Raw genomic sequence first — 13,361 nt, 5'->3', positions numbered from 1 at the left:
CCTCGAACTCAGAAATCCACCTGCCTCTGCCTCCCAAGTGCTGTGATTAAAGGTGTGCGCCACCACCGACTGGCCCTGAGTAGCAGCTTTTGCCTGGCTGTTCTCATCAGGGCAGCAGTGAATCAGGCTGGCAGCCACCACCCTCCACTGTTCTCCATGCCCAGTAGGGCAGCTGAAGGAAGGACTTCCATCTCCCAGACAAGGCTAATTCTTCCTCGTGGACGATACACTTAGCATCAAATCATTTGGGGAAATCAGATTTCTATAGTGTCACTGAATTTTTAAGGGATTTTTTTTGAGGTGGTATTGACTGGTGATAGAGGAACGACATGACCGGTGCATTTCCTTGTCTTCCTTGTCATACAATTCTAGAATTCACAGAGGTTGGACAGTCTTTTTTCTTTTTTTTTTCTTTTTTTTTTTGGTTTTTTTGAGACATGGTTTCTCTATGTAGTCCTGGCTGTCCTGGAACTCACTCTGTAGACCAGGCTGGCCTCGCCTGCCTCTGCCTCCCAAGTCCTGGGATTAAAGGTGTGCACCACCACCACCCGGTTTGGAAAGTCTTCACTGAGCTTTTCGCTCTGTTCCTAACGTTTTCAGTTTCATTCTACAAAAAGAACTGCTTATCAGAATTCTCTTCTGATGAGTTTTTCCTTTTGCACAATGCTGGTTTATTCTTGGAAATAGCTACTTTGAAGTCTCTCTTGACTTTGTGTATTGTGTGGCACAAGCATTTTCCAGGGCCAAGTTGTTTTTTATTTCTTTGGCCCTTTGTTTCCATTTCCTGGGCTGAAGGACTCGGGCTTTAGACTAAGCTCATCGTAGGTCCTTGAGATGGCCTCGGGAAGCATCTTTGGCTAAGAGGACTTAGGATTAGAAGGCTTTCATTGAACTGTGCTTGCCCTTTTCTTCTGTGGATGGCCTTTTACAGCCAGTGTTGTGTACGGTGTTCTAGTGCACCTGTCCTGAGGCCTCGAACCTCAGAAGCAGGGTGAGATCTAACTATTTGACTTGGGAGTGTTTGACTTGGTTCCTGATAGTCACTTTCCCAGTTGGAAGAGTCAAGAGTTCTAAGAATCAGATGGTGACTTAGGAATTTGTGCCTTGATAGAAAGAGGTGGAGCAGTTCCCTGGCAGCAGACTTGCGAGTAGCTTGTTCCTTCTAATAAAGCACTAGTAAAGTACTCTTCCTTCTGGAGGGGGAAGACGAAGAGTATCCAGAAGTCAAGGAGAGCCTGTGGTATAGTGCGTGCCTTTAGTCCCAACACTCAGACAGGCAGAGGCACATGGATCTCTGTGAGTTTGAAGCCAGCTTGGTCTATAGAGCAAGTTCTAGGACAGCCAGCCAGGGCTAACACAGAGAAACACTGTCTTGAAAACCAAAACCAAAACCAAAAACAAAAACAAAAACAAAAAAAATTTTAAGAAAAGAAGAAGAAAATGGCCCTGTCATACATCTCTGTTAGAGACAGCTTCCTTTTTCTCTGTAGTGGTGAGCATGAAACTTGGCAGAGGTCTTTTGCACCAAGCGTTCCACTTTCCTATACCCATTCCTGGAAAATAGAATAAGGAGTGGTGACTTGAAGGTTTTGTTTCTTTAAAAAGGCTTGTTTTTATTCATGCACATGTGTACCTGAAGGCCCCTACAGAGGCCAGAAGATGGCATTGGATCCCTAAAGCTGGAGGAGTTACAGGTGGTTGTGAGCTATCTAATGTGAGTCATTGAGGGCCTCACACTAAACTAGGATCCTTTGCAAGAGAAGTACATATGCTCTTAATCTCTCACCCACCTCTTCAACATCTTTACTTTTTTGGGGGGGTTTTATTTTTGGGGGGCAGGGAGGCATTTTGAGACAGGGTTTCTCTGTGTAGCCTCTGGCTATCCTAGAACTTACTCTGTAAACCAGGCTGGCCTCGATCTCAGAAATTGCCTGCCTCTTGTATTTTTTTTTTAAGATTTATTTATTTTATTTACATGAGTACACTGTAGCTGTCTTCAGACACACCAGAAGAGGGCATCAGATCTCATTGTAGATTTGAGCTACCATGTAGTTGCTGGGAATTGAACTCAGGACCTCTGGAAAGCAGTTATTGTTCTTAAGCACTGAGCCATCTCTCCAGCCCTTGGTTTGTTTTTTAATCAGAGAAGATAATAAGGACTTTTAGCCTTTGCTGGGGTTTGTATATGTGAAGTAAGAGGCTGAGAGCCTGGTGGTATACACCTATAATCCTAGCATTTAGGAATAGAGGGTGATCAGGAATACAAAGCCTACGTAGTTCACTCTAGACTAGCCTGGGCTTTATAGTAAGACTCTGTCTCAAAAAATGAAGGGCTAGGGGCTGGGCCCAGGATGCTGTGGTTAACAACCTTTTCCAGAGGATCTGGGCTCCATTCTCAACACCCATATGATGGCTCACACCCATTCGTATGTCTAATTCCAGGTGACCTGACACCATCTTCTGGTTTCCTTGGGTACCAAGTACGCAGGTGATACATAGGCATACATGCAGGCAAAACACCCATAATGATGATGATTTAAAAAAAAAAAAATCATCCCAGCACTTGGGAGGCAGAGGTAGGTGGATTTCTGAGTTCGAGGCCAGCCTGGTCTACAAAGTGAGTTCCAGGACAGCCAGGACTATACAGAGAAATCCTGTCTTGAAAAAACTAAAAAAAAAAAAAAAAAAAAATCAAAGCCTCAAACCAAGGGCTAGGGAATGTAACTTATGGTAGAGTGCTTTTCTAGCCTGGTCAACCTGAGTTTGATCTCCAGCACCAATACATGCACAGAGCAATCTGTTATCCAGGGAGCAGGAAGATGATGAGGTTTAGGTCATCCTGGGTTACACAGCAAGACTCTGTCTCAAAGAAACAAAAGAAGGAGCTAGGTGGAGCATGTTGCCTAGTGTGCCCAAGATCCTGGGGTTAATGTTGTCTACAAACAACCCAAAGGTAATTTATTATTTGCAGTTCATGTTATTGATTTGTTTTTTGGTTTTTCGAGACAGGGTTTCTCTGTTTTTGTTTGTTTGTTTGTTTGTTTGTTTGTTTTTTTTAAGATGTATATGTATATGAGTACACTGTAGCTGTCTTCAGACACACCAGAAGAGGGCATCGGATTCCATTACGGATGGTTGTGAGCCACCATGTGGTTTCTGGGAATTGAACTCAGGACCTCTGGAAGAGCAGTCAATGCTCTTAACCGCTGAGCCATCTCTCCAGCCCTGATTTGTGGTTTTGAGTCATTTGATTTACTGAAGTTGTGATGATATATAAACAGATTACTAGTTAATTTTTTTTAACTGAATGACTAATTCCATATTTCTCAAATTCTTTCTGGAAATCGATATCAAACTGTAAATATGTTTTGGTTCTCAACTCATATATTACACCTGCCCTCAGCTTTCTCTCTCCTTCTAAGAACCCTCTAGCTCCACAGTGACCAAAAAAAACTAACAACAAGAAAGCCTTTGAGAGATGATGCTTGTCCTCTTCATTGTGTTTTTCAATCATGGAGAAGCAACAGTCTCTCCTTGTACCCTGCTGCAGCCTCTGCCTGGTTTAAAGCCTGGCTCAGCAGTGTGTGCCCGAAGTGTGTAGCCGTCCACCAATCGTCCTCTTTTGTCTCTTGCAGACTGACCTTGCTACCGATGCTGCACGTCCTTGTGCCTTTTACCTCAATAAGCCAGCTGAGAGCCCAAGTTCATGGTTGTCTGATTCAGGGACAGGTATGGAACTTCAATTATTTTAAAACATATTTTTGGAGACAGGTCTCACTATGTAGTTGTGGCTGGCTTGGAACTCATTCTGTAGACCAGTCTGGCCTCAAACTCACAGAGATTTTCCTGCCTCTGCCTTCCCTGTGCTGTGATTAAAGACTTTTGCCAGCACATGGCCTGAACTTAAATTTAAAAGAAAAAAAAATAGCTTTTAATTTATGTATATGTTTTGGTCACACATGTGCACCATATCTGCCTGGTACCCTGGGAGGCCAGAAGAAGGAGTTGTATCCCCTGGAACTGGAGTTACAGATGTGAACCACCATGAGGGTTCTGGGAATTGAACCTGAGTCCTCTGGAAGAACAGCAAGTGCTCTTAAGCACTGGGCCATCTCTATAAACCCCTAGAGCTTTAGAGAGTCTATTTTACCCCCAGCTTACTTGCTTTCCCACTGTGTGATTGGAAGCATGTTTAGGCTTTTCTAGAAGCAGTGTTTGCCTGTCGCCTGTTTGCTGTGTTATAAGTTCTATGAGGACGGGTTGAAGCAGTGCTCTGTAACAGTTCCAGAGAGCTACAGAAATACTCCAGCCTTTTTCTGTTACTCTACAAGGACTCAGTGAGTTCAGACTCTGCAAGCCACGGTCAGCTCGTCTATCTTTTTGCTGACTGTTATTTTGTGCTGACTCCCCTATCTTAGTGCTGTTTCTCACATGGCACATCCACTTATCTGTTTGAATTAGCTGATTTAACAGAGACCGTGGGGTTCAGCCACCTCTTCCCATTTCCATCGCTCTGTCTCCCACCTTCTGACATGCCTCCCTGCTGCCAGTCCACCTTCACCGTTTAGTCTGTGAGCAACATGGTAGCCAGAGTGCTCCTTCTGTACTTGGGGCTCCTCCACTCAAAACCCTGCCATGGTTCCCATTTCCTCAAACTAGCAGCCAGGATCTTTTCGGAGTCCCACGAGGCCCAGCAGGATAGAGCTGATGCCTACTTGTGCTGGGAGCCTGCTCACTTCTGCCAGGGACTCATTTTGCCTTAGCTACCTTCTCTACAATGGGAGACTCTCTCCTAGCTGTTACTCTCTCAGTGAAACAGGTCTTGCCTGTTTGAAAATAGTTCCTCCCCCCTGAACCCTCCTTCAAATAACAAAGTCAGTGACTGGGACAGAGATGCAGCTGTAGGAGGGACTAGGTGATGCTAGACATTTACCTTATGAACCAAATCTGCAGCCAGGTGGCCATGGTGGCACACACCTCTAACCCCAACACTCAAAGGCAGAAGCAGGTAGATCTCTGAGTTGGAGACTAGCCTGATCTACAGAGCAAGTTCCAGGACAGCCTGGGGTACTAAGAGAAACCCTGTTTTGAAAAGAACCAAAACCAAATGAACAGCTTCCTGTAGTCCAGGTTGAGCTATTTGCTACTTAACTGATGATGACTTGAACGCCTGCTCCTCTGTGGCTACCTCTCCAAGGGCTGGGATTACAACACTGTGCCAGCATGCCTGCCTTGTATAACTCTAGTGCAGGAACTCAAGGCCCTAGCCCTGTGTGTGTGTGTGTGTGTGTGTGTGTGTGTGTGTGTGTGTGTGTGTGTGCGCGAGCTTGAATGTGTATGAATACATATATATCATGCATGTTGGCACATGCTTGTTGAAGCTAGAGATCATCCTAGGGTGTTGTTTATTAGGATCTGTCTACATTTTTTCTTTTTTTCTTGAGAGAGTCTCACTGTGTAGTCTTGACTGGCCTAGAACTCACTGTGTAGACCAAGCTATCTTCAGACTTACTAAGGTGACCCTCTTGCATTTGCCTTCTAAGTGCTAGGGTTATAGGTGTTTGTCACTATACCCATTTTTAATAGAGAACTTGAACTCTCTACGTTGATTTTATGGAAATGTGTATTTATAAATAAGATTCTCTTCAAAATATGTATTTCGTTATTACTAATTCATTTTGGTTGTTTATAGTTTTGACACAAGGTTTTACTACATTTATTTATTTATTTATTTATTTATTTGGGGGGATGATAACAAAGGATTACCATAGTGTGTATGTGTAGGTCAGAGGACAACTTGTGAGAGTCAGTTTTCTCAGGGATAGAACTCAGGTCGTCAGGCTTGGCGGCACTGAGCCCGCACACTGGACTGTGACTGAACTGTCTGTGTAGGAGCCTTCCTCACTCCTTTCTGTTCTCTGTGTGCATGTCAAGGACTGACTTACTGGAAGCTGGAGGAGAAGGACATGTATCACTCATTGCCTGAAAGTCTGGAGAAGACCTTTGTACCCTCCCCCGCGGAGAGGCCCCTGAGCCAGGTAAGGCAGGTCCTTCAGGCATGCATGGGTGCGTGTGAGTCGTGGAGAACTTCACCACCATACACTCTGCATTGTTTCAGCTTCTAAAATGCTGGGGGGGCTTAGGCTTGAGGGTCAGGCTCCTGTTCACATTGTATCTCATCTTGTTTCCTATACGATCTTAATAAGACTTCAAAATAGAAGTAAGCTAGGTGTGGTGGTACCTTCATTTCCTAAATCTTAGCGCTAAGTGTGTTGAGGCAGGTGGATCACTGTGAGTTGGAGGCCAGCTTAGGCTACATAATAAGACTCTATCTCGAGAAAACAAAACAAACACAAAAATACAGGCTGGGGAGAGCTCAGTCAGTGCAGTGTTTATCTTGCAGTCATGTTACCCAAGCTTAATTGCCAGAGTCTACATGAAAGGCCTTGAGCAGTTCCGCCCCCCTCCCCGCACCCTCTTCTCACCACAGCTCTGAGGAGCTGGAGCAGGCAGTCTCTGGCTGGATGGCCAGTCAGTCCATACTGCTAGGCAAGTTCCAGGCCAGTCTTGTTTCAGAATCTGTCTCAAAAACAAAGGTGTATGGAGTAAGGGGTTGTCCTGTGGCCTTTACGTGAGTATGCACTTCCTGTGAACACACACACACACACACACACACACAAACACACAAACACACAAACACAGGCACTGATTATACAAACCCAACCAACAGAAGTAAAAATACTGAGCTAATGATTTAGAAATTAAATGCTTCTGTACCTACTGGTTTTTTTCTTCTCTCTCTGTGTGTGTGTGTATATATGTGTGTGTGTGTGTGTATGTGTGTGCTAGGTTATTGGCAGTTAAATTTTTTGTTTTCCCTCTCTCCTAGATCTGATGATGATTTCTGTTCTTTTAAAATTCCCATTAGATGCATTTGTAACATAACTTGAGGCATTTAACTTACAATATTTTTTCTAAGAAATATATTTTGTTTCTTTTACTTTTTTTAGACAAGGTCTCATGTGTCCCCACCTGCCCTTCAACTCACTGTGTAGCTGAGAGTGACCGTGAACTCTTGGTCCTTTTGCCCTGGCCTCCCAGGGTCTGGGATCACAGGTGTGTGCTGACCGACCCACCTCACTTGTAGGCTCCGGTCAAGAAATGAGGAGAACAGGCTGGGAAAGGAAAGGTCAAACTCTTCGCCCTATATGATCTTCCTCCTGTGGCCTACCAAGCAGCTAGCTAGTAGCACAGGCACACACTAAGACACCCACCTGACCTGTGTTTGTGTGTGCGTTCATGTTTAACGCACAGGAAATAAGCAGCAGCATGTGGGGATGCAGCCCACTTGTAGAGCTCTTGCATGTGTAGAGCCCCTGGGTTTATCCCCAGAACCACAAAACAAAGAGCCCCTCAAAATACAACAAAGAAACACAGCCAAAAAAAAGGAAAGACACTCACACAGACATGAAAGTGGGAATTAAAGCAAAACAAAACCAACCCAACCCATGTGTGATAGGTGGTAAAGACAGGTGGGACCCTGGGAGCTTGATGATCGGCTCATTCTGCCTGCTTGGCAGAACTGTAGCCCAATGAGACACCCTATCTCAAATGAAAAAAGATGCTTAAGGAATGATACCAGAGGTTGCCTGTGTGTTTTACACACACACATACACACACACACACACACACACACACACACAAACATGAATGCACACACAAATACTGACTTCTAGTCAGGTGGGTGTCTTAGTGTGTGCCTGTGGTACTAGCTAGCTTCTTGGTAGGCCACAGTAGGAAGATCATATAGGGCGAAGAGTTTTGAGACCAGCCTAGGCCACAAACCCATATGTAGTATGTAGCTCTGAGCGGACTATGCTGCCAGCCACCTGGCTTCCTTGGATCTGTGGATGAAAGACATAGACACACATTTGCTCATTTTTAACCTCTCTGCGTATGGCTCAGTGACTGAGCTCTTCTAAGCCTCCCATGGCCAGCATGGGAGGTCTCTTTATTCCTTACTCAACACTCTAAATCTGTTAACTTAGTCGTGTTTGTAATCTTTTACCTGCTACCCTAGGCCCAATCAGGGAAGTGGCCAATGGCCAGTCCACCTGAGATCTCACATGGCTGATGGCTCTCTCTCTCTGAAGCATGGCCAATTCCCTTTACTCCTCCTGTGTCTTCTAACCTACCTGTGGGAACCTGGAAGTCCTGCCTCTTCCCGCCTCTTCCACCCAGCCATTGGCCATTGGCATCTTTATTGATCACCAAGAACCAATTGGGGAATCCTCAGCATTCATGTACAGATTCTCCAACAAAGCATCAGAACCACTCCCTACCCCCATTCCCTCAACAAAAAGACCCATGATGCCTTGTGGGCTTAAAATATTTGGGGGTTGGGAAGATGGCCATAGAGTAAAGGAACTTGCCACCAAGCCTGACAACTGAATTCAGTTTCCAGGTCCTGTATGGTAGAAGGAGAGAGTTAACTCCTCAGGTTGTACTGGCACATGTGAGTGGACACACATGTACACATAAAATAAGTATATAAACATACAAATTGTCAAGATTTCCTCTGTGTGTGTGTGTGTGTATGTGTGTGTGAGAGAGAGCGACAGAGAGACAGAGAGAGACAGGGAGACAGAGACAGACAGAGAGTACACTTATATTTGTGCCATGTGGGTGGGTCCAGGAGCCTGTGTAGGCCAGAAAAAGGTGATTGGAAGTGGAGTTATAGGTGGTCGTCAGCTGCTCTGTGAGTGCTGGAAACTGAATCCAGGTCCTCTGCGAGAGTGACAAGTGCTTTTGCCAGCCTGTTTTGTTTTGTTGTGACAGGGTCTCATATACCCTACTGTGGCCTGCCACTTAGTATGTAACTGAGTATGACCTTGAATCCTGATCTTCCTGTCCCTACTTTCCCTGTTATGGGGTTATAAGTATTGCTTAGCTAAAGTTTGCTATTTTAAAAAATATGTTAGCTTGGGCTGGAGAGATAGCTCAGAGTACTGGCTGTTCTTCCTTAGAACCCAAGTATAGCACTTGTATGTCACTTTACAACTGTGTATAACTCCACTTCTAGGTGACCTGATGTTGTATTGTGGCCTCCATAGGGGCACCAAGGATGCAAGTGATGCACCTTCATACATGCAGGCAAAACACCCATACACACATCAAAAAAAGCCCCCCCCCCAATAGGGTTCTGCAAGAGCAGCCTGTGCTCTTAAGCCCTGAGCTATCTCCAGCCCTCAAACAATGGTTCTTTTGAGTAGGAGGGCTGTTAGTCAGTTTTCCATCGCTGTAGGGGAGTGTGTAAAGTAAGCAATGTAAAGGACAAGAGACTTATTTTGACTCATGGTTTCAGTCCATTGTCACTAGGTCAACAATGAGAAAATAAGCAGCTACTTGAGGGAGGACCTCATCTCTGCTTCCATCCTCATTCATGTACTGAGTGGTTGTAGGGTACTCGTCTATGTCCTAAGCTAACCTTAGGACAGGGTCTGTGTCTTTAGCCTAAGCTGACCTAAAGAGCTAAACCCCACTTTCCTGACAGCCAGCACGAGTCAGCCTGAGCACCAAGGCCGAGGCCACATCTTGATGCTTGTTAATCTTCCTTCTAGGTCCTGACTCTTGATCCAGCCATACACATGAAGCCAACGGAGCATGTTGCTGCGATTCATCCCCATGGCTTTTTGAATGCTCTTGATGACAGAATATCCTTTTCCCCAGACTCCGTTCTGGAACCGAGCCTGTCTAGTCACTCTGACATTGACTCGTTTTTACAAGCTAGTCATAACGCTTCTCAGGTATCTGGGTTCCCCCAATATCCTTCAACTTCGAAAGCATCACCTGTGGACACTTGGAAAAACCATGCATTCCAAAGTGAAAGTAGGACCAGTTCCACGATCCCTTCATGCTACACCATCACTAGCAACGATATCTCAGTCAGAACTGTAGACGAAGAAAACACTGTCACAGTGGCCTCAGTCAGTCAGTCCCAGCTTCCAGGTACAGCCAACAGTGTCCCAGAATGCATTTCATTGGCTTCCCTGGAAGATCCTGTGATGTTGTCTAAGTATGTATTTCAGCGACTGGCTTATAATGTTACTAGACTTGTGATGTCTGATTGAATGATGAAAGTGGTATTTATTGGACTACTGCAATATAAAAATCTAAATGAAATATAACTAATGTGTCTTTTTTTTACTATTGACAGCTTTGTTGAAGATAAGATATTGACAAAGGCTGGGTATGGTGGCACATGTCTGTAATTCTAGCACTTGAGGGGGCAGAGGCAAGTGGATCTCTGTGAGTTCCTGGCCAGCCTAGTCTATATATTGAGTTCCAGGCCAGTCAGGGCTACACAGATAGATCCTGTCTCAAAATCAAAAACAAAGGTGTTGGCAAAGGCATCTAGTAAATGAGAGTTAGTCAGAATGCCTCTGTGTCTGCAGCACGTGGAAGATCTACTGTGTTTCCTGGGGTGGATGGAGGACCAGGCTGTACTCTGGCTAGGAGAATGACTGTGGTGTGCGTGTGTGTGTCAGCTGCTCTTCTCATCACTGTGACTAGATGCCTGGCTGGAGCATCTTAAGGAGGAAGGGTTTATTGTGGCTCATAGTTTGAGGGGATACAATCCATCATGGTGAAAGGCATGGAGGCTGGGTGGTGGGCCTGAGACAGCTGCTCACAGGGTGCCTACAATCAGGAAATACAGAGAGATGACGCTGGTGCTCAAGTCTGGGATCCTATCCCATGGACTGGACCCCATCCTCCCCTGCCCCCCCACATTCAGGGCAAGTCAGTTAAACCTCTCTGGAAACACCCTAACAGACATACTTCTGTGTCTTCTAGGTGACTTCTCTCTAGTTGACAGAGAAGATTAACTGCCACAGGTCCACCTCTTTCAGTTGACTCTGAAACATGTGGCTTGAATCACGAGGCTGTGCCCGTGCTTGTCTTAAGGGGTAGAATCCTTAAGCAGTGTCCTAAGAGCATCTTTCCTTCTTATTGACAGGATCAGGCAGAACCTCAAGGAAAAGCATGCACGACATGTCGCGGATCTTCGAGCTTATTATGAGTCGGAGATAAGTAGTCTGAAACAGAAACTGGAGGCCAAAGACATTTCTGCTGTTGAAGAGTGGAAGAAGAAAAATGAAATTCTTGTGGATAGGTGAGACTTCTATAGAGCTAATGTTCCTCCAACTTGGGAGATTTCTTCCATATCGTATATCATCATGTGGAAGATGCTTGAAAAGTATGTACTTTGCATCTGAAAATTCAACACAAAGACACGTAGACCAGGACATAGCTGGAGACACGAGTGATTATTTTTTTATTTTATTTTATTATTTTTTGTTTTTTGAGACAGGGTTTTTCTGTGTAGCCCTGGCTGTCCTGGAACTCACTCTGTAGACTAGGCTGGCCTCCAACTCAGAAATCTGCCTGCCTCTGCCTCCCAAGTGCTGGGATTAAAGGTGTGTGCCACCACTGCCCAGCCAAGTGATTATTTTTAAAGATTTGAACTTACCTAATCAATTCTCTCTAATAACTGACACAAAGCCATGCTTTTTATATGGCTAAATCACTGAAGAAATTGGAGCTAGCAAATGCAGAGTAATATCATTTGTGGGGTAATTAATACTGTGGAGTTCTTGGAAAAGCAAGAATCCTGGAATGTGGCTGGTGAGATGGCTAAACAGGGAACACCTTTCCCACCAAGCTGGTGACCTGAGCTTGATCCCCAGGACTCACATGGTGGAGGGAGAGGACTAGCTTTAAGTTGTCCTCTGACCTCCGTATATACTTCATGCACATAGACACACACACACACACACACACACACACACACACACACACACGCACACACACACACACACGGACATGCACACAAAATAAGAAGTTTGGGACTTTTTGGGCTAGGAGTGTATGTAGCTCATTGATAAAATATTGCGCTTAGTGTCAGGAAGCATTGTGTTTGAACCCTAGCTTAATAGCAGAAGAAAAGGAATAGAAAGAAAGAAAGAGAGAATGGTCTAACTTTTACTTATGTCATTCTTTTATTATTTTTTAAAAAGAATTATCTATTTTATATTATGTGAGTACACTGTTGCTGTCTTCAGACACACTAGAAGAGGGCATCAGATCCCATTACAGATGGTTGTGAGCCATCATATGATTGCTGGGAATTGAACCCAGGACCTCCGGAAGAGTAGGCAATGCTTCTAACTGCTGAGCCATCTCTCCAGCTCCCTATAGGATTCTTTTAGTATTAACAGTACTAATCGTATTTTTTATGTCTCTGTCATGAATGACTTTACAGTACTATTGTTCTCTTGAGCCTATGGAGGCACAGAGATGCAGGGGAAGATGTACTTGAACTTGCCTTTGGGTCTGCTCTGCTCATTCTTGTATGTGCTCTACTCCTGTGAACACTGTAGAATTCAGTGGGATGTAAACAGGTAGAGGTTTAGGTGAGCAGTGAGAAACTCTCTAAGGGGGAAAAAAAAGACATGCCTTGAAAGGGGAATGTGGGTACCACAATACTTAAAATACTTAGTGAGTAGTTTAGCACTAGGTCATATAATAAATAGTTATTAGTTCTTGTGTTTGTTAACATGGGTGATTGAGGGACCAGAGAGTTGACTCAATGGTTAAGAATGCATACTGCAGCTGGATGTGGTAGTCCACCTTTAATCCCACCCACCGCCCTCTCCAGAGACAGATGGATCTCTAAGTTCGAGACCAGCCTGATCTCTAAAGTGAGTTCTAAGATAGCCAGGACTAAGTAGAGGACTACTGCCTGGGAAGAACCAAAACCAAACCAAAACAAAAAGGAATGCATACTGCTCTTCCATAGGACCCGAGTTCAGGTCTTAGTACCAGTGTCAGGTGGCTCAAATTGCCTTTAACTTCAGCTTCAGGGGATAATGTTATAGGGAGCTCACCAGCGGTGAGCACTCAGACACAGTGTGTAGCCAATTGAAAGCCTTTATTCTAGCTGGCTGGGACAGCACTCTGTTGTTCTCTTGTTCATGGCCTTGAGTGCCCAGAACAATGGGCTTCTAAGGGCAGAGACCTCCTCCAGGCAGCTCGTTCAGGCAGCTGCGGTGTAAGCAGTTTGAAGCAAGCAGTTTTAACAGAAGCTAAGGTAAGTGGTTAGCTAAAAGAGGATCCACACAAGCAAGCAGTTTTAACAAAGGCTAAGATAAGTTAGCTGGGGCATCCTGACCTTTGATTCCTAGAATACAGTTGGGTAGTTTTCCATAGGACTTTCTATCAAGGAGATGAAATTCTAATTAAACCTAGAAACAGCCTCAGCAAGAATGAAAGAACCTCTGCACTGGCTTCCCCATTTTAAT

General features: G+C 44.7%; 1 protein-coding gene across 8 annotated transcripts in view; it reads left to right on the top strand.

Moving 5' to 3' along the window:
* Window positions 1–13,361, top strand: part of Mphosph9 (M-phase phosphoprotein 9) — a 69,363-nt gene that overhangs the window by 17,325 nt on the left and 38,677 nt on the right. For all 8 annotated transcript variants that reach the window (XM_031337917.1, XM_031337921.1, XM_031337920.1 and 5 more), the window contains 4 exons: window positions 3,636–3,729; window positions 5,935–6,038; window positions 9,621–10,075; window positions 11,018–11,173. In XM_031337917.1, coding sequence (XP_031193777.1) covers window positions 3,636–3,729; window positions 5,935–6,038; window positions 9,621–10,075; window positions 11,018–11,173 — 809 coding nt within the window. The remainder of the gene's footprint in view (window positions 1–3,635; window positions 3,730–5,934; window positions 6,039–9,620; window positions 10,076–11,017; window positions 11,174–13,361) is intronic.

The sequence above is a fragment of the Mastomys coucha genome, unplaced genomic scaffold (genome assembly GCF_008632895.1).
Source record: "Mastomys coucha isolate ucsf_1 unplaced genomic scaffold, UCSF_Mcou_1 pScaffold22, whole genome shotgun sequence".
NCBI classification, from domain to species: domain Eukaryota; kingdom Metazoa; phylum Chordata; class Mammalia; order Rodentia; family Muridae; genus Mastomys; species Mastomys coucha.
This window is presented reverse-complemented; position numbering and strand designations above follow the sequence as displayed.